The 21,210-nt window shown below is 31.4% G+C and overlaps 1 protein-coding gene across 1 annotated transcript; it reads left to right on the top strand.

The window, feature by feature from the left end:
* The first annotated feature begins 437 nt into the window (after window positions 1-437).
* Window positions 438-1,524, top strand: LOC107022345. Its single transcript, XM_015222983.1, has 3 exons — window positions 438-650; window positions 900-1,065; window positions 1,418-1,524. The coding sequence occupies exons 1-3, from the start codon at window positions 438-440 to the stop codon at window positions 1,522-1,524; spliced, it is 486 nt and encodes a 161-aa protein (XP_015078469.1).
* The last annotated feature ends 19,686 nt before the right edge of the window (window positions 1,525-21,210 follow it).

Genomic DNA, 21,210 nt, shown 5'->3' with positions numbered 1-21,210 from the left:
CATTAAAAAGGAAGAAATAGAAAATAAATAAACAAAAAGAATAAGTAAAAAGGAGGAATTTATTAAACGAAAAAAGTGTTGTAAATCCATTGTATATGTGGATGATCCATTAGAGTTATCCAACAATTAATTGGATTTATGTATTAGTGTTTTCAATGTGATAAGATTTCAAGATGATATGAACCATGATGATAACTATGTATAATTCCAAGGTGACCTTTGACTATGATATCTCAACACTATAAATAGAGATATCATTCACCATTGTATGACACACTTGAATAAGAAAAATCTCTCCTCTATCTTATACTTCTTGTCTTTTTCATCTTATATTATGAGCTTTCTTTACAACATTTTATCAGCACGAAATTGCTACTTGCAAAGGTATTATATAAAAATATTTTTATTTAATTCACATATTCTCTCATAATTTCATTATGTCAAATTTATCCAAACTTGAGTTTGTGGCATTAGATATTTCTGGAAAGAATTATCTTTCATGGGTACTCGATGTTGAGATTCACTTGGCTGCTAAAGGTCTTGATGCCACTATTACTCAGGGAAATGAAGCATCGAGTCAAGATAAGGCGAAGGCTATGATTTTCCTTCGTCGTCATCTTGATGAGGGCCTGAATATTGAATATCTGACGGTAAAAGATCCACTTGAATTGTGAACTGATTTAAAGGGGAGATATGACCACCTAAAGGCAACAGTGTTGCCAAGAGCTCGTTATCAGTGGATGCATTTACGGTTTCAAGATTTTAAGACCATAATTGAATACAACTCTGTTGTATTCAGGATAACCTCCCAGTTAAAATTATGTGGGGAGACTATAAAAGATGAGGACATGTTGGAAAAGACACTTACTACTTTCGATGCCTCAAATGTGATATTGTAGAAGCAATATCGTGAAAAGGGTTTTCAGAAATATTCTGAACTAATCTTATGTCTTTTGGTGTCTGAGCAACATAATGCTCTTTTAATGAAAAATCATGAAGTTCGTCCCACTGGAGCTGCTCCATTACCGGAGGCAAATGTGGAGGAAGCACGTGATCAATCAAAAAGTAAAAAGAGATGATCATCGGGGATATAATAATGCATGGGGACATGGCAAAGATAAAAGATGATACACTAATCGTCAAGGTGGTGGTCATAATAAAAGAGAGACCAACATGAGTTCTCAAAACAACCCCTCAAAAAGTAATTGTCGTCGTTGTAGCATAAAGGCCATCGGAAGAATGAATGTCGCACACATGAGCATTTTGTAAGGCTCTATCAAAATTCCTTTAAAAAGAAAGGAAATAAAAGTGGTGCTTCCTCTTCGAATGCTCGAGTTAAGTCACATATAACTCTTAAAGATGATGATAAACCGGGAATATCTCAGAAATATGATAAGGATGTTGAAGCAAATTTTAGCTTTAAAGGATGATGTTTTTGATGGCCTTGGTGACATTACTCATATGGAAGTTGATGGCTTCTTTGGAGATCCAAAACTGATGTTTGATCTTTTAGCTGGGGAATGAAGTCTGTTAATATTTTAAATAATATTTTACTTATGTATTTTTAATTATTATGTTATTCATGTTGAAGTATTTAAATTTCCGTTGATAATTTTGTTTCTTCCTTCTTTTAATGTATTTTATTTTAATGAAAATTAATAGAAATTCCCATTTGTCAGTTGGATTCAAGATAAGTAATGCAGATGTATGTCTTCTTGATAGTGCTACAACGCATATAATATTAAAAGAAAATAAATACTTTTCTAATTTTGTTATGAAAATGGCATATGTCAACACAATATCAGGTAGTACAAAATTAATTGAGGGCTCTGGAAGAGCGACCTTATTACTACCTGGAGGAACAATATTAAGCATAGATAATGCATTATATTGTAGTAAGTCTCAAAGAAACTTATTAAGTTTCAAATTTATTCGCCAAGATGGCTATCATGTTGAGACGGCTAATGAAGGAAAGGTTGAATACCTTTACATTACTACAATTAATGTAGAGAAGAAAATTGTGCATGAAAAATTACCTGCATTTTCTTCTGGGTTGTACTATGCAAGTATAAGTACAGTTGAATCACATGCCGTAGTAAACAAAAGGTTTACTAATTTAATGATTTTATCATTTGGCATCCGGTTGGGCCATCCCGGATTTAATATGATGCGCAAAATCATTGAGAATTCACATAGGCACACCTTAAAGAGCCCAAATATCCTTCAATCAAAGGAATTCTCTTGTGCTGCTTGTTCTCAAGGAAAGTTGATCATTTAACCATCAACATTTAAGGTTGGAATTGAATCCCCTGCGTTTCAAGAATCTATACATGGTGATATATGTGGACCAATTCAACCTGCATGTGGACCCTTTAAATATTATATGGTCTTGATAGATGCTTCTACAAGATGGTCACATGTGTGTTTATTATCAACTCGCAACATGGCTTTTGCGAGATTGTTGGCTCAAATAATAAGATTGAAAGAACAATTTTCAGACTGTACAATAAAGACAATCCGTCTAGATAATGCTGGTGAGTTTACATCTCAGGCATTTAATAATTATTGTATGTCTACTAGTATAACAGTTGAACATCCACTTGCGCATGTTCACACTCAAAACGGTCTAGCAGAATCATTGATTAAACGTCTGCATTCGATAGATAGACCATTACTAATGAGAACAAAGTTATCTGTGTCTATGTGGGGCCATGCTATTTTGCATGCAGCAGCACTTGTGCGCATAAGGCCGACCAATTATCATGAATTCTCCCCATTACAATTGACTTTTGGTCAAGAGTCAAAAATTTCCCATCTTAGAGTTTTTGGATGTGTGGTGTATGTCCCAATTGCTCCACCACAACGCACAAAGATAGGGCCCCAAAAAAAGGTTGGGGATATATGTTGGGTATGAATCTCCTACAATCATAAAATATTTGGAGCCTATGTCTGGAGATTTATTTAAGGCAAGATTTGCTGATTGTCATTTTGATGAATCAGTATACCCAACATTAGGGGGAGAACTTAAGTCGTTGGGAAAAGAGGTAGATTGGAATTCATCATCTCTATCTCATCTGGATCCTCGAACAAACCAATGTGAGCAAGAAGTTCAAAGAATAATTTATTTGCAGAACATTGCAAATCAGCTACCAGATGCATTTACTAATTTTCCAAGGATTACTAAATCGCATATTCCAGCTGTTAATGCTCCAGTTCGAGTTGATACCCCAACGGGATAAATTTTTAAGGCAAATGAGTCTAGACCACATTTGAAGCGTGGTAGACCAATTGGTTCCAAGGATAAAAATTCTCGAAAGAGAAAAAGAATAAATGATCAAGATGATCATGGGTTGAAAGAAATTTCTCAAGACGAGACCCAAGTCATAACACATGATGAGGAGGAGGTTCGAACTTCTGAAAACAATGAAATTTCAATGAATTATGTCTCAACGAGAAAGTTGTGGAACCGAAATAATGTTGTGATTGACAACATATTTGCCTATAATGTTGCTATTGAAATAATGCAACAAGATGAAGATTTCGAGCCAAAATCTGTTCACGAATGTAGACAGAGAAATGATTGGCCAAAATGGAAGGATGCAATTCAAGCTGAATTGACTTCACTAGAAAAACGTGGAGTTTTTGAACCGATAATCCGAACACCTGAAGGTATCAAGCTAGTGGGGTACAAATGGGTTTTTGTACAAAAAAGAAATGAGAAAGGTGAATTCATGAGATATAAGGCCCGACTCGTTGCTCAAGGTTTTTCTCAAAGACCTGACATTGATTATATGGAGACATATTCTCCAGTGGTAGATGCAATCACCTTCAGATATCTCATAAATCTGGAAGTTCATGAAAAACTTGAAATGTGTCTAATGGACGTTGTCACAGCCTATCTATATGGCTCATTCGACCACAACATTTTCATGAAAATTCCTGAAGCATTCAAAGTGCCTGAAGCATACAAAGATTCAAGAGAAACTTGTTCAATAAAGCTTCAGAAATCTCTGTATGGATTGAAACAATCAGGAAGGATGTGGTACAATCGTCTAAGTGAATATTTGTTAAAGAAAGGGTACAAAAATGACCCGATTTGTCCCTGTATTTTCATTAAACGGTCGGGGTCTGAATTTGTAATAATAGTTGTGTATGTTGATGATGTGAACATCATTGACACTCGTAAAGAGCTGTTAGAAGTTGTTGAGTGTCTGAAAAAAGAATTTGAAATGAAAGATCTCGGCAAGACAAAATTTTGTCTTCGCCTACAGATTGAGAATTTGTCAAATGGAATACTTGTTCATCAATCAACGTACACAGAAAAGATACTAAAGCGTTTTTACATGGATAACTCACATCTATTGAGTACTCCAATGGTGGTAAGATCGCTTGACATCAATACAGATCCATTTCGACCTCAAGAGAATGATGAAGAGCTTCTTGGTGATGAAACTCCTTATCTTAGTGCGATCGGGGCACTAATTTACCTTGCTAACAATACTCGACCAGATATCTATTTTGTAGTAAGTCTACTGGAAAGATTCCATTCCTCCCCAACAAAAAGACATTGGAATGGTGTTAAACACATACTTCTATATCTTCGGGGGACCATGGACATGGGTTTATTCTATTCCAATGAATTCAAGTCAGAACTGATTGGTTACGCAGATGCAGGGTATTTATCTGATCCGCATAAAGCTCGATCACCAACATGCTATTTGTTTACATGTGGAGACACGGCAATATCTTGGCAATCAATGAAGCAAACGTTGGTAGCCACTTCTTTAAATCATGCAGAAATAACAGCCATCTATGAAGCAAGTCGAGAGTGCGTCTGGTTGAGATCAATGACCCATCATATTCAGGAAATGTGTGGTTTTTCTTTGAAAAAGAATATACCAACCACAATGTACGAAGATAATGCTGCATGTATAGCTCAATTGAAAGGAGGATACATCAAAGGAGAACGGACAAAGCATATCTCACCAAAGTTCCTTTTCACGCATGATCTTCAACAAAATGGTGAGATAGAAGTTCAACAAATTCGTTCAAGTGATAATCTTGATGATTTATTCACTAAGGCATTGCCAACATCAACGTTTGAGAAGTTGAGATACAAGATTGGAATGCGCCGTCTCCGAGATATCAAGTAAAGTTTTCATCAGGAGGAGCGAAATACGCGTTGTACTCTTTTCCTTAACTATGGTTTTGTCCCAAGTTGGATTTTCCTAGTAAGGTTTTTAACGAGGCAAGATTCAAAGCGTCTTATGAGATGTGTACTCTTTTTCCTTCACTAGGCTTTTTTCCACTGGGTTTTTCCTAGTAAGGTTTTAACGAGGCACATAATCTATGGATATCCAAGGGGGAGTGTTGTAAATCCATTGTATATGTGGATGATCCATTAGAGTTATTCAACAATTAATTGGATTCATGTATTAGTGTTTCCAATGTGATAAGATTTCAAGATGATATGAACCTTGATGATAACTATGTATAATTCCAAGGTGACCTTTGACTATGATATCTCAACACTATTAATAGAGATATCATTCACCATTGTATGACACACTTGAATAAGAAAATTCTCTCCTCTATCTTATACTTCTTGTCTTTTTCTTCTTATATTCTGAGCTTTCTTTACAACAAAAAGAGATATAGTTTTACTATTTTTTATGAAATTTTTTATTACTATGCTTACATTTTAAATATTTTTTTTAAAACAATATTTTCTTTTTAGATGTTGAAAATTTGAAGAAAAAAGAGTGGTGAAACTTATGTTTTGTTTGGTGGATTTTGTGGTTCATTTTTAATGTTAACTATGAAATCATAAATAATTAATGTCATCAATCATTTTAATGCATTGGAAATATAATTGAAGACTATATTCAATATATGAGTTAAAGGGCAAAAATGTCCAAAAATAAACTAGTTTACAGTGTGAACATGTACTTTTACCATTCTGGCCAAATTATGGCCTAATTTTTCTGGGCAAAAGGATTTTTCCATAGGTAAGGGAAAACATAGTAATTTATGCATATATTTTATAAAAGGACAAATATTGTGGTCCAGTTATTTATAGAAATGTGTGACATATAAAATGGGACGGAGGGAGTAACAAGAAAATTTTATTCTTGCTATTTCAACTGAATTTTTGAGGGTTTTTTATTGTTTAAAATAATTGAATTGTTCAAAGTTTAAGATGGATGTTTGAATTATTATTTTTTCATATTTGTTCTTTCAGAAATTTTATATTTTTTAAGAGATAAATTACATTACTTACAAAGTTATATCTATGATTTCATAAAAAGCAATAGTGACAATAAAAATTTGAATTATGTCCTTGAATGTTTTTCTTAACGTGTGCGCATTGACTTACAAAATCAAGCTAATACTCCCTCCATTTCATATTAATTGAATCTTTTAGGTTTTTCACATTCTTTAAGAAAAGTAGATTAAGACATAAATTAAACATAATTTTCCATTTTTACCTTTTATTAGTTATTGTCAAATTTTGATGTTAGACACACTTAAGAAGATGAAGATCTTTTATTGATATTGAATTGAATTGAGTTTACAATGTAGAATGACTTCTATTTATACACCTAAGCTTTACTCTAACCAACATAACTAACTCTTTGTAACTAATATTTCTAACTAACTATCTTGAAAGATATTCGTAACTAACTTCTTCACATTTTCGCTCAATAAATTCAGTCAAATCATCACATTGATAATCCAAATAAAGGATAAAATTGGAGGAATTATTAAAAATAGTCTTGAAGATTTAATAATTAAATTAATTTAAAAAATGAAAAATATCATAAAAATTTAATTAATATCGAATGGATGGAGTACTTTTTATGTCCCTAATTACGTATCCAATTACCCTTTTACTTGTCTCTTCTTACCTTTTCATTTCGACAATCAAGAAAGAACAAAAAAAAAATAGATATTATATTCTCAATTAAATATATTGAAAAAGATAAAATTTCTTGAAAATTTTAATTTTTAATTTATTCATTTCATAATTAAGAGGGATAAAATGTAAACGCACAAATTTAATAATTATTTTCTTAATATGTGTATTAAATTAAAAATAAACAAATAATCAGTGACGAAATGAACATAAAATAGAGGGAGTACTATTATAATCATTAAAGCATTACATCCGTAGAATTAGCTATAGCATTTCTCACACTTCTAGATGAAATACTTTTTAAGCTTGCCAAATTATTACACCTAGGAGCTAATACTACTTTACTACATAATAATCCATCTTTATATTATTTTGTATTTATATAATCAGTTTATTTTATTTTACTTTATACTCATTTGGTGTTATTCATCATATTTTGCTAATAGAAAGTTAATTTGATAACTTTTTTAAGTTAAATCAATTAGATCGACTCAACATTTATAATTATGATTTAGATTTTTCAAAATATATATGAAAAACATTGTAAGTTGTAATTATTTCATATAAAATTAATGAAAAGAACATATTTTAAATTATTGATTAGCAATTAGCATAACATAACTTTTGAAGCGTAAATAAATATGAGATCAGTGGAGTAATAACATAAGATCGTAAATCCCTTTTATACTCATTCTCAAACATTATTTTACTTTTTTTAATGTATTTTAAAGTTTCTTTAAACATAAAATTACCAAATTAGATGTCCTATAACTAATTAAGTAGTGATTCACAAATTATCATAGTGGCATAGCATGGGCACGAGACCACAATTTTATAATGATATCTATAATTTTATACTATGTTGATGTCTACCATTTCTGTGTCTAAAGTGTTCTGAGTTTTGATTATCGTTGTGAAAAATATATTTAAATTATAAATTACTGAATTATAGATCATATTCATAAAAAATATAAGAAATAATTCACAACTTATCTAATAGGTGTGTATATATATGTGCAAGAGTACAATATTTGTGACTCTGTTAGTTGTTATTACCTATGGTCAATACTTATGAACTATATGATTTTTATCATATGTTGATGTCTATTATATTGAATTTATTTTGAGTTTTATCTATTGTTATTGAAATATTCACAAATTATTTTAAAAATTATATTTATGATTTAGATTTACTTAAATATGATAACTGATCAAATACTTAATTAAAAGATTTATTAATAACAAAATATAAGTAGGAATTCAAAACTTATCAAATCGACATAACTTAGGGACGCAAAACTACAACATTATTAATGTGTGATTCTTGAGTTATTGTTAACGAGGTTCAAAGTATATGAACTGTAGGATGTTAATGATAGTAAATATTTCGATTGTTATAAAATAATATATTGTGAATGTCCACTATATTAAGAAGTTATTCCATTACTTTCCTCCATTATGAAGATAATCATAACCTCCACCTCTATAATCATTATTCTTATAGCTTTTCACTTTCATAACCTTTCCATTATATTCATGTTAATGTCGTATTTATGACTAACATTTTGTATGCCTCTATGTTACACTATAAATAGAAGCATAGGGATACATATTGTAGACAATTGAAGACTTGGTGAACACGTGAAAGAAAAAAAGTTATCTCATATTGTTTCTCTTGTCTGATATTCTTCTTGTCTTTATATGTATATTATTCTTTTGTTCTTAAGTTATACAATGCGTTATCAGCGTGATTGTTCTACTATTGAAGGATTGAAGTAAAGTAAATATAAAGAAGGTAAAGATATTTATGTCTATTTCTCACGGAAACAAGGTAAATTACTATATAATATAGCAATAATGCACAAGTACCCCCTCAACCTATGTCCGGAATCTCTGAGACACACTTATACTATGCTAAGGTCCTATTACCCCCCTGAACTTATTCTATTAATAATTTTCTACCCCTTTTCGGCCTACGTGGCACTATCTTGTGGGCCAACGTTGGTTGACTTTTTTTTCAAACTAGTGTCATGTAGGCCGAAAAGGGGTAAAAAATTACTTATAAAATAAGTTCAGGGGGGTAATAGGACCTTAGTATAGTATAAGTGTATCTCTGGAATTTCGGGCATAGGTTGAGGGGGTACTTGTGCATTTTCCCTATAATCTATTTCGTATTTTACTTTTAATTATACAATATTAGCTTTTTTTACAATCTCAAAATCACATGAATCTAGCAGGTTGTTTTTACTTTGAGCAAACTCTAGATTTGATCACTTAAATATTTAAGATTAGTTTTGTAAATTAATAATTTTTTTTAAAAAAATTATTCTTTATGATCTTGTTTTATTAAGAGATAAGTTATTGAGTTATGTGTCATATACATATTGATTGAATTTTCGTTATTGGTTACTTTTGTACCTCTTTATTTTTCTTTATCTAAACATTTACTTGTTGAGTTATTAATATATTATTTGTACTAACAAAATTTGTTATGTGGTTATTTTAAAAAGGGTAGTAAATTATCATAATCTTCATAACAATGTTGTGATGGACTATTGAAATGTTTTAATTTATTTTTACTTGAGACTTTTATTTTATTCCAACATGTTATTCTAATTAATTAATTTTATTCATTTTTAGTCAATTTTAAGTCAAACTCATATTATATTTATGGTATTTAATATATACTTTTTGGAAATGCATTTGGTTTATTAAGACATTGGTTGAGGGTAAGACGGTGAATTCAGATTTCACCAGTCACAACCCAAAAATAGACGTGATGGCACTCGTTTTATCCCACCAAGACAAGTCAGCCTAAAACTCAATTGTTATAATATAGTGCAGAAATTTTATAATCAACTCAAAAATACTCCCAAAATCTGGTTGTTACGTGCACAAGCCTCTAAAGTATTACAATTGATTCAAAAGAAAAACTAAAGTCTTAAATGAACTTGTTTCTAGAATAGAACAAGATAATAATTAAGGAGAAAGACAATCTGCTGAGACGACAAACAACTACCTCACGAATCTCCAAGAAGCCTTAGAAAAGAAGAGAATGACAAGTACCACAAAAATTCAGCCTCATAACCTACAAAAATTTGTATAAGCAAGGGGTAAGTACCAAACCACACGGTTTTCAACAAGTAACCTCTAAACACAAGTTAAGGGGATAAAATACGGGTACTCCTACCACCCCAACCGAACCTCCACAACTACAACCTGTATAAAATCAGCCCAACCTAACAGCTCACAGTTTACATAGCACATAGCTCAACAACAAAACTTAGATAAATTACATATCCTCAACAACAACAGTTTGACAAATTACATATCCTCAACAACGATACTTTAACAAGTTACATATCCTCAACAACCACATTTTAAAAAATTACATATCATCAATAACAAGCTCAGTATTTATCAATCACAAGTTTTACAGAAAGGCATTCACAAGATCAGCAAAACACAATATCAAGTTCACTAATGATATGTATGTGCAATACAATGGAGTGCAATGCATATGTATGTGCAATGCAATGGAGTGCAATGCAATGTCAAGTATAATGATGCATGTCTGACATAGTGATACACACCCGCTGTCTCTTAGTCCGAGACCCATGGGGACATATCTGTCCATGCATTTTTCACGTCGCACAACACGATCCTCGATAATAGTAACCATCGCGGCGCGCGATACGTCGCTCGAAATATAGTATTCATCGCAGCATGTGATACATCCCTCGAAATTTAGTATCCATCGCAGAGCGCAATACGTCTGTCGAAATGGTACATCCTTTTTAAGTACTCATCTTTTTCAATGCACATAACACTTGTCACAACCATGTCTTAAAATAATGCAAATGACATGTTCACACAAATAATGAGGAGATGATCATTTTCATAACATTACACAACTCACAACAATACAAACATGATATCACATCAACAATGATTCAACAAGCTTTCAAACCTTTCTCAGCGCACCACACATAAATAATTAATCACGTTGCCTTTTGTTACCCTTTTTCATCATTAGAATTGATCAATGTGGACAAGTCAACCCATCACCAAGACCATTACTCCAAGACATACACCACAAGGAAATACACGCATTTCATACACTTAACAAGAGTTTAAAAGTCCACTTGCCTCAAATAGTTGAACAATCACTCTGTGATTTTAGCCTTCCCTTTTTCGTTGTACTTCCAACTCAAAGCAATCTATTCACATTAAGTAATCACACTAAGATTTTGAAATTAACAACACTCATATCACTGTTTCTAGTTTAGACCCAAAAACTCACCCGATTTTATAATCAAGTTCTTATGTCTTGGTGCCAATTAACATGTCAACTCTCATGTTTTTTTTTTTTTCAAATTTCAAGCTTAAGGTTAAATTTAAATTTCTCCAGATATCTAGTAAATTATTACGAACTAATGAAACAACAACATATCAACTTATTATAGTCAACAATACCCAGATTCTATGCGCCCTAAAATATTCCAAATAATTAGAACACACATGACCAAAACTTTAAAGTATAGATACCTGTCATAATTGTTTGTTCCTACTTTTCCAATCAAAATTCATAACATCACTCAATATGTATAATCACTCTCATCATTAAAATTGCATGACCTTCCTCATTTTTTTAGAAAATATTGTTTCTTTATACAGTGACAACTTCATCACTTTTTAATTCCCTTTTCAATTTTAATTATAATAATAATATAATAATACTAACAAGGATATACTACCACCCACATCTAATGAATTAGTTATTCGAACTTGTACATAATAATAATAATAATAATTTAGTATATAATGACCTTTATGCATAATCACAAATTCATAGATTAACATAAATTATACACGATTTTAACCTAAAATCTACTCCTGATTAAAAAAAAATTTAATATAAAGGATAAGAATAATTACCTTGACGCCTTAAGATGAATGTATCAATTTTTCTCCTCCTTTTTCTTTTTCTTTTTCTCCCTTCCTTTTCTTTTCTTCTTCTGCCTGTTTTTTTTTTGTTGTTGTTGTTTCTGTTCGTTCTTTTTTTCAACCTAGCCACCTGAGACTTTTAACATTTTAGGGCACTTTGCCCTTTTATTATTATTATTATTATTATTATTATTTATTTAATTTCCTTTTTAATTTTTTTCCTTTTTCCATTAATATTAGCAATAAAAATAATCCTTTATTAAAGCATAAAATCATGCTACTCACTCTTATAAGTCATAAATTATTTACAAAAACTATTAAAAGGGGTTAACTCGAAAATGGATAAAATTAATAAAAACGACTAAGAGGGTCGTTACATTATCCACCACTAAAATACATGTTCACCCTCGAACATAGAGAAGAAAACCAAGGAAGAGTAACTAACATGACCAAAAGCATAAGGTATGACTTTTAAAGTCTATTCATCTCTCCAAGTAAGTTCCTCCTTAAAACCATTTCATCAAGATAAACTACTAAGAAATGAACTTTCTAATAGAACTTTGGAAGATCTATATATATCAAGAGTGATTATCAAGCCACAAACTAACCAACGAATTCAATCTAAATTGAAACTTACTAGACAATAATACAACCATCAGGACAAATCTTTTCTCACATAAACAAAATAAAATTTTGAACCGATACCAACTTCTATCAGAAGTGAATTTTAACAACCAACCACACCCATAACGCAAAAACCATCACATATCTTATCAAGATTTCCTTTTTAAAACACAATCTTCCCACAAAATTAATTTATAAAACTCTGACATTTAGACATCGAATACTCACCAAGGAAGGATCAAACCCATCGAAGGAAATGATTAAAAAAACATTTTATAAACGATACACTCCAAAATACAAAATCTCTAACAACACTTTTAGACAATTGTAACTCTTCATATATAGTAGCTCTTATATAGGTTTCCATAAGCAATGTTCTTCCTATAGAATCACTAGTATACTTCAACTATCCCAAACAACACCAAATCTTTCATAACTGAAATGAACAAGTCTAACTAAGGATGTCATCCTACCAAAAGGACAATCACAAGATCGGTACACCCGATCCACCACTAGGAATTCACTCGTAAATATGAAAACACGTATGTGTATAGGTAGCGAATAACACTCTAAACCATATTAAAAATGAAGTAAATGGTCATATAAGAATTTAAAAAACTAGAGTCAAATAAGACTAAATACTTCTTTCATATTGCCCATATCAAACACTTGCATCTATTTGACTCTTATCTCTTTATTTTTCTAGTTACCCACAATCATCAATTTAGTCTCGATTATTATTTCTCACATACTTGTTTATCGAACCACAAATGCTCTTTACAATACTTCATTAAGGTCAACACTCTTAATTCTGAAAGAACTTCATAGCCACACTAGTCATTTACCTTAATCTCAAACCGTCACTAGTATTAAAGTCTTCTAAACAAACACATTATCGCCTCCAAAATTTTCAAACTATGGTTCCCTCTCTTTCCGTTTAAGCATTTCATGACAAATACATGTCACACCCCATACTGATAGCACCAATTCTATTTTCAAAAGTACTTTACCATCGAGATACAATAATTAAATCACACTCGAAGTCAACTCCACACAACTTCCACATACCATGCTTTAACTATCATTCTAAACTATCACATACCTCATGCCAATACTTAGAGAAATATTTGGTCTCCCAAATTATTCTATATACTATGAGCACATAATCTCTATTTACCATCACACATCTATGTAATGCATCACCACAGTCTGTATCCCCCCATCAACAAAGTTGTTTCAATCCCCTCGAAATCCTCATAAATCATGTCAAACTTTATGTCCACATCTCACAGTCATATCTAAACTTGTAGACGAAAACCAATGAATCCTTCAACCACAAACTAAGGGATTATATGGGAGGTCTTATTCCTTCACTTTTTTTATATTCTTCCCATGAAACAAAATTCTAAATATGTTGAACCCTTTAATATACCAGACTCTTGTTCCCGTTGTTGACTGCTTACCAATCTTATCCTTTGACCAACAACCCATGGTATTTTTATCTTATCCTCTAAATCAAAACATTACGTGAAATCTCCCCCCACCCCTAGGTATAACAATTAAAAGTAACCAAATTTACTAGTCAAATAATGCATGTCCTTCCAAATGCTTTATGCTCAATGCGATCGATTATTTCTTACCTTCCAATCCATTCCTTGACAACCACATACCACAAACATAAACTCACAATGAAAAACATGAAGTTATTCCAACCGTGTAACACAATCCCAATATCTATCAACATTAGTTCATACATTGAAGATCTTTATGAATTCACGTATCTTAGTTTATCATTTATCACCTCTCCATCGACCTTATCATATCTTTCGCTAAAAACCTTACCATAATCATTATCTAACTCAAAAACACAAAAGAACTAATCATCACACTCGATATGAACGTCCATATACTCTTTTATCAAGTTTTATCCAATATCTTTTAATCAATCTGATGATCTTGTGACACTATATATTACCATGATCAAAGAAAAAGGGATGAAATCACGTTTCTCTAAATCCAATTCTCAACCCCTCTGAAGATACCTCTATAGCCTTGCAATCAAAGAAAATATTCTTACTCTCACCTCTTTCCAAAATCCTACACTATATCCCGCTAATCTATTTATTTTTCATTATGACTCTAGCTCCTTTAAATTCTATTCGAGCAGTGCTCAACACCTCCTATAACTTTCCTGGCAAACCTCAGCCTTAAATACTGACAAGTCATCATTACAATACAAAATTCATTTAACCAACAAACCTTATTACATACTTTCATCTCAAATCACAATCTATCACGAACTCTTATTACCATCCTGCTCATCTAGCTCTTGTCATCACCACAAAGTACATCTTTTCATAAATATGACACCTTAATTCCAGTTATACCAACCAATATCAAAGGAATAACTCAATCTTATATGTTTTTTCTGACTAAAATTCTTAATTACCTTCACGCAAGTATACTCGTTGAGACTTCTTCTAGCTATAAGCTTGTCATCCTAATATCGATCCACTTTCATGAAGCTTACGGTGAAATCACCACTCATTTAAAATTCTCGAGATACACTTCACAACCTAAACACATCAATACCGTATCAATGACCCACCATTATAAGCTTCCCTATAAATAATGTTTAACTCATTCGTGTGTACTAACAAGCTAGTTGATTCCTCATATGTGAATACAACATTGAATCTCATTATATGAGCATGTGATACAACCGATAACCCTTTAAGTAGTTAGTAATCACACTTAACATCGACGTATCCATTTTTATATAACACTAGTACCACATCGTGAAAGTTCGTTAGATCCACCACTAAAACACATCATACCTGCCGAGAAGATTGTACTCAAATCTCACATATTTCTATTCGTTGAGTGGTTGTAGTACATTACCAAATCAATTTGGTCTCTAGTCCAAGCTTTATGAATTATTTCATAAATCAGTTCAATAATAGAAGTAACACAGTCCATAACACTAACCAAGTAAACATTGATACTAAGTAGTCATACCATGACCTTCTTTAATATACACAATCTATAAAATCGTAATAGTTCTAACCTCAATTAGTCCATCATTATTCCTATCATTTTCTAAGCAACCCATTCATGTTATGATAACTTTACTAATTGTAGTTTCCAAAGTTACATGTCCACTATCCAGTTATCCCTTTAATCATTTCACATTCAATTGTTATACCACTCTAATTATCATATATACCACAAAAGTACTATTCATTTTACTAGGGTAACTAATTTTACACAACCCTTTCAAATTGTTGAACATTTAAAATCTAACCACACATCTTTTTCACAATTCTATAACTTTCACCTTAGTAATAGGTCTAACATTCAAGACATTACAACACGCCAAATATTCACTTGAGAAACTACGCACGAGTCATCATATAAATGAGAGAGAATGGAATGTGGGGATAAAAATCAAATTTACCAAAGATGCACGATAGAGATTCAAAGAAATAAGAATTTTACATAAAAGTCACTATAGCCTCTCGAAGATAAGTATAGACGTCTTCATATCGATCCTCGAGATTCTACTTAGACTCGGTTTGTACACAACATACGTGAGACCTATGAACCTAGGGCTTTGATACCATTTTGTCACGAACCAAAAATAGACGTGATGACACTCGTCTTATCCCACCAAGATAAGTCAGTCTAAAACTCAATTGTTACAATAAATTGCGGAAAATTTACTATCAACTTAAATTATTATTCAAAACCTGAGGTATGATCATTCGGAGTCGGTTTTTATCTCTCCAACTAAGTTCCTCCTTAAAACCATTTCATCCACATCAACTACTAAGAAATGAACTTTCGAATAAAACTTTGGAAGTTCTATATATATCAAGAGTGATTATAAATCCACAAACTAACCAATGAACTCAATCTAAATTGAAACCTACTAGACGATAATACAACCATCAGGACAAATCTTTTCTCACATAACCAAAATAACATTCTGAACCGATACAAACTTCTATCAGAAGTAAACTTTAACCAACAAACACACTCATAACGCACAAACCATCACATATCTTATCAAGATTTCCTTTTCACAACACAATCTTGCCACAAAATTAAGTTATAAAACTCTGACATTTAGACATCAAATACTCACCAAGGGAGGATCAAACTTATCTAACCCATCAAAGGAAATGATTAAAAAGAATATTCAACAAATGATACACTCCAAAATGCAAAATCTCTAACAACACTTTTAGACAATTGTAACTCTTCATATATAGCAGCTCTTATATAGGTTTCCATAAGCAATGTTCTGCGTGTAGAATCACTAGTATACTTCAACTATGCCAAACAACACCAAATCTTTAATAACTGAAATGAACAAGTCTAACTAAGGGTGTCATCCTACCAAGAGGACAATCACAAGATAGGTACATCCAATCCACCACTAGGAATTCACCCGTAAATATGGAAACACATATGTGTATAGGTAGTGAATCACACTCTAAACCTATATTCAAAACGAAGTAGATGGTCATATAAGAATTTACAGAACCAGAGTCGACGAAGACTAAATACTTCTTTCATAGTGCCCATATCAAACATTGGCATTTATTTGACTCTTATCTCTTTAATGTTCTAGTTACCCACAATCACCAATTTAGTCTTAATTACAATTTCTCACATACTTGTTTTATTGAACCATAAATCTCTTCAATACTTCATTAAGGGCAACCCTCTTAATTCTAAATGAACTTCATAGTCACATCAACCATTTACCTTATTCTCAAACTGTCACTAGTATTAAAGTCTTCTTAACAAACACATTATCGCCTCCAAAACATTCAAACTATGGCTCCCTCTCTTTTCACTTAACCATTTCATGACAAATATATATCACATTCAATAATGATAGCACCAATTCTATATCCAAGAGTACTTTACCATCGAGATACAACAATTAAATCACACCGAAAGTCAACTCCACACAACTTCCACATACCATGATTTAACTATCATTCCAAACCATCACATACCTCATGCCAATAGTTAGAGAAATATTTGGTCTCCCCAATTATTTTATATAGTATAAACACATAATCTCTATTTATCATCACACATCTATGTAATGCATCACAAAAGTCTGTATCTCCCCATCAACAAATTTGTTTCAATCCCTTCGAAATCCTCATTAATCATGTCAAACTTTAGGTCCACATCATTGAACATCAATAAGTTGCCTATCATAATTTGAACAATCTAGCTAGATATAATCACATAGAATATTTCAAACATAATTGCTTGTCACTCAAATAAAAACTCAATATTTAGAAAAGTCGATGATAAATTCGTGGTAAGTCTGTACCAAACTAGTTCACATATCTAAATTTGTAGACGAAAAGCAATGAATCCTTCAACCACAAACCGAGGTCTTATATGGGAGGTCTTATTCCTTCACTTCTTTTAAATTCTTCCCATGATACAAAATTCTAAATATGTTGAACCCTTCAATATATCAGACTCTTGTTTCCATTGTTCACTCACTTACCAATCTTATCCTTTGACCAACAACCCATGGTATTTTTATCTTATCCTCTAAATCAAAACATTACGTGAAATCCCCCCCCTTAGGTATAAAAATTAAAAGTAACCAAATTTACTACTCAAATAATGTATAAGTCCTTCCAAATGCTTCATACTCACTGTGATCGATGATTTCTTAGCTTACAAATCCATACCTTGACAACCACACTACCACAAACATAAACTCACAATGAAAAACTTGAAGTTATTCCAACCGTGTAACACAATCCCAATATCTATCAACATTACTTCATACATTGAAGATATTTATGAATTCACGTATCTTAGCTTATCATTGATCGCCTCTACATCGACCTTATCATATCTTTCGATAAAAACCCTACCATATTCATTATCAAACTCAAAACCACAAAAGAATTAATCATCACACTCGAGATGAACGTCCGTATACTCTTTTATCAAGTTTTATCCAATAGCTTTTAATCAATCTGATGATCCTATGACACTACCATAATCAAAGTAAAAGGGGTGAAATCACGTATCTCTAAATTCAATTCTCAACCCCTCTGAAGATACCTCGTTAGCCTTACAATCAAAGAAAATATCTTACTCTAATCTCTTTCCGAAGGCTACACTATATCCCGCTAATTTATTTATTTTTCATTGTGACTCTAGCTCCTTTAAATTCTAATCGAGCATTGCTCAACACCCACCTCCTACAACTCTCCTTGCTATCAAGCTACTCATCAAATAGTATTAAACCTCAGCCTTAATACTCACAAGTCATCATTACAATACAAAATTCATTTAACCAACAAGTCTTATTACATACTTCCATCTCAATCACAATCATGTCACTCACTCTTATAAGTCATAAATTATTTATAAAAACTATTAAATGGGGTTAACTCGGAAAATGAATAAAATTGATAAAACGACTAAGAGGGTCGTTACATCACCGCACCAAGTGGGTAAGACATCAAGTTATAGTCTCGGTGCTCTATGATAATAACAAGTTGAGTTCAATTCCCATTGATTTATGACCAAAGGTGTCTTTATATGGTAAGCCATTGTGTTTAAGTCCTAATGCAATATAATGAGGATATGATGATGATGACTAACATACAATTTTATATTTTTGACGGAAAGTCATGAAATTTACCGAATCAATTTGTTTCATTCTCTAATGTGAATGTGGTAGGATTGCATAATATGTATGAAAACGATAAGTGGTTGAATGTATGAATATGAGTATGGTAAAATTTTAATGGTTATCATTGTGGTAATTATAAGGAAGAAAATTATGTGTTCTTAAGATGGATCTTCAAATGTGAAGGTAATTTTGTCTATTAAAGTAGTATGAAAGGTTATTGGACACATTTTCTCTTAAGATATTCCTCAAAATGTGAAGGTAATTTTTTAGGTAATTTTTATTCATCAAACTGATATGAAAAAGTTATTGGGCACATTGTTGTTGGTGCAACCCAAATTTGAAAAGTTCTATAAATCCTCCATCAAAATAAAGAAATACATAGTGGTAGTACATTTGGTGCATTTGACCTCTTAAAGTGATGTTGTGGTGAGTCACATTAATTTTATAATGCGAAAGAATGACAGTGAATTTATAATATAAACTTATGGATCATGTTCAAATGGTTATGGTCCATTTCTTAAAGAAAATGTGACTTGTGTTCTTATGGATAAGAACATGTTCATATATTGTTGGATAAATGACACATTTACGGGAGACTTGAAAGATTGAAATAATATATTTGACATAAATTATCATTCAGTCACATACTTTAAGTACTACACAAATATTGTGATATGTTAGATTATAACTACTGAAGGGCAAAAGAAAGAAATAATCATTTCCTATAAAGGTTGTGGGCTTGTGGCTATGACCAAAATAAATATTATTGTGTGGTAACACAAAATTGTCATTGGTTGTCAAGAAATAAGTCTTACATGTGATAATTTTAACCATGACAATAACAATAATTTTCTCCTAGAAGGAAATGGTCACCATAAGAATGGTGTTGTGAAATTTGTGGTAGCATACAAATTTAATTGAGAGTTCTGAAAGGGATAATTTGTTATTGTTTGAAGGAATAAATAGTTCATAATATTGATGTTATTGTAAGTCTCAAGAAAATATTTTAAATTTCGGAGGAATTGAAAAGAAAAAATATTATATTGGACTATAAATTTTTGAAAGATTAAATATCTTCAAATTACTACAATTAAAGTGTGTTATATATATCTACATAAAAGGTTACTCACCTTTGTCTTGTTTGTTGTGTAAAGATATGTGTTACACCCAATTTCGGTGCTCCAATATATAAATTAATCATCAAGTTTCTGCAATTACAAACGATTTTAAATTAATTACTTTTATAAAAAAAGTTTTAAAACAATATAAATATAGTTTGCAATTTAATTTAAATAGTGGTATCATTTTTGAATTATATATATGTTTCGCATAATTATGTATATACAATTAGTATATTTTATGAATATTTGGAAATCGTCTAAAAAAGATTTTAGTTGTACTTAAATATTAGGTTAATTAGTTTAACTAATTTATAGTTTGTCTTTTTGATTTAATTAGTTCAAAACTAAATTAATTATTTTATTTCATTAAGATTAAGATGTTCGTTAATTAATTAATGTAATTCATCTAAATTAAACTCAATTGGCTAACTTCTTAATTCCTATTAGCTATACTATTAGCAATCTTTTCACTCCCATCTTTAACCCACTCAACAAGCCAATTTTTGGGCCATTTTCCTATTCAGTTTTTCAGGCCCAATTTGTTTTTTTCATCACCAACCCAACATAGCCCAACACCTAAATTACTATAAGGGAAAATAACTTGTGTGTCTACTTTTTAAAAAATAATTACCATATTTGTCAGTATTATTTTTTTAACCATAAATGTCAATTTAATTGAATATTCAACTTCATATTTTTTCTCTCGCCTCAAAATTTTCCCACGCCCGCAATTGCAATTTTTTTTCTCTCTCGCGACTACAATTTTTTCTTCTCTCTCGCGACTGCAATTTTTTCTCTCTCTCGTGATTGCAATTTTTTTCCGGCGACTTCAATTTTCTCTCGCCATTGCAATTTAAAGGTTAGTGTTGAGTAAGATCTGTTAGTTTAGGTTACTTGCACTGCATTCTGCG

The sequence above is a fragment of the Solanum pennellii genome, chromosome 6 (assembly GCF_001406875.1).
Source record: "Solanum pennellii chromosome 6, SPENNV200".
In the NCBI taxonomy this organism is placed as follows: Eukaryota; Viridiplantae; Streptophyta; class Magnoliopsida; order Solanales; family Solanaceae; genus Solanum; species Solanum pennellii.
Note: the sequence above shows the minus strand (reverse complement) of the source record. Positions and strands in the feature narration are given on the sequence as shown.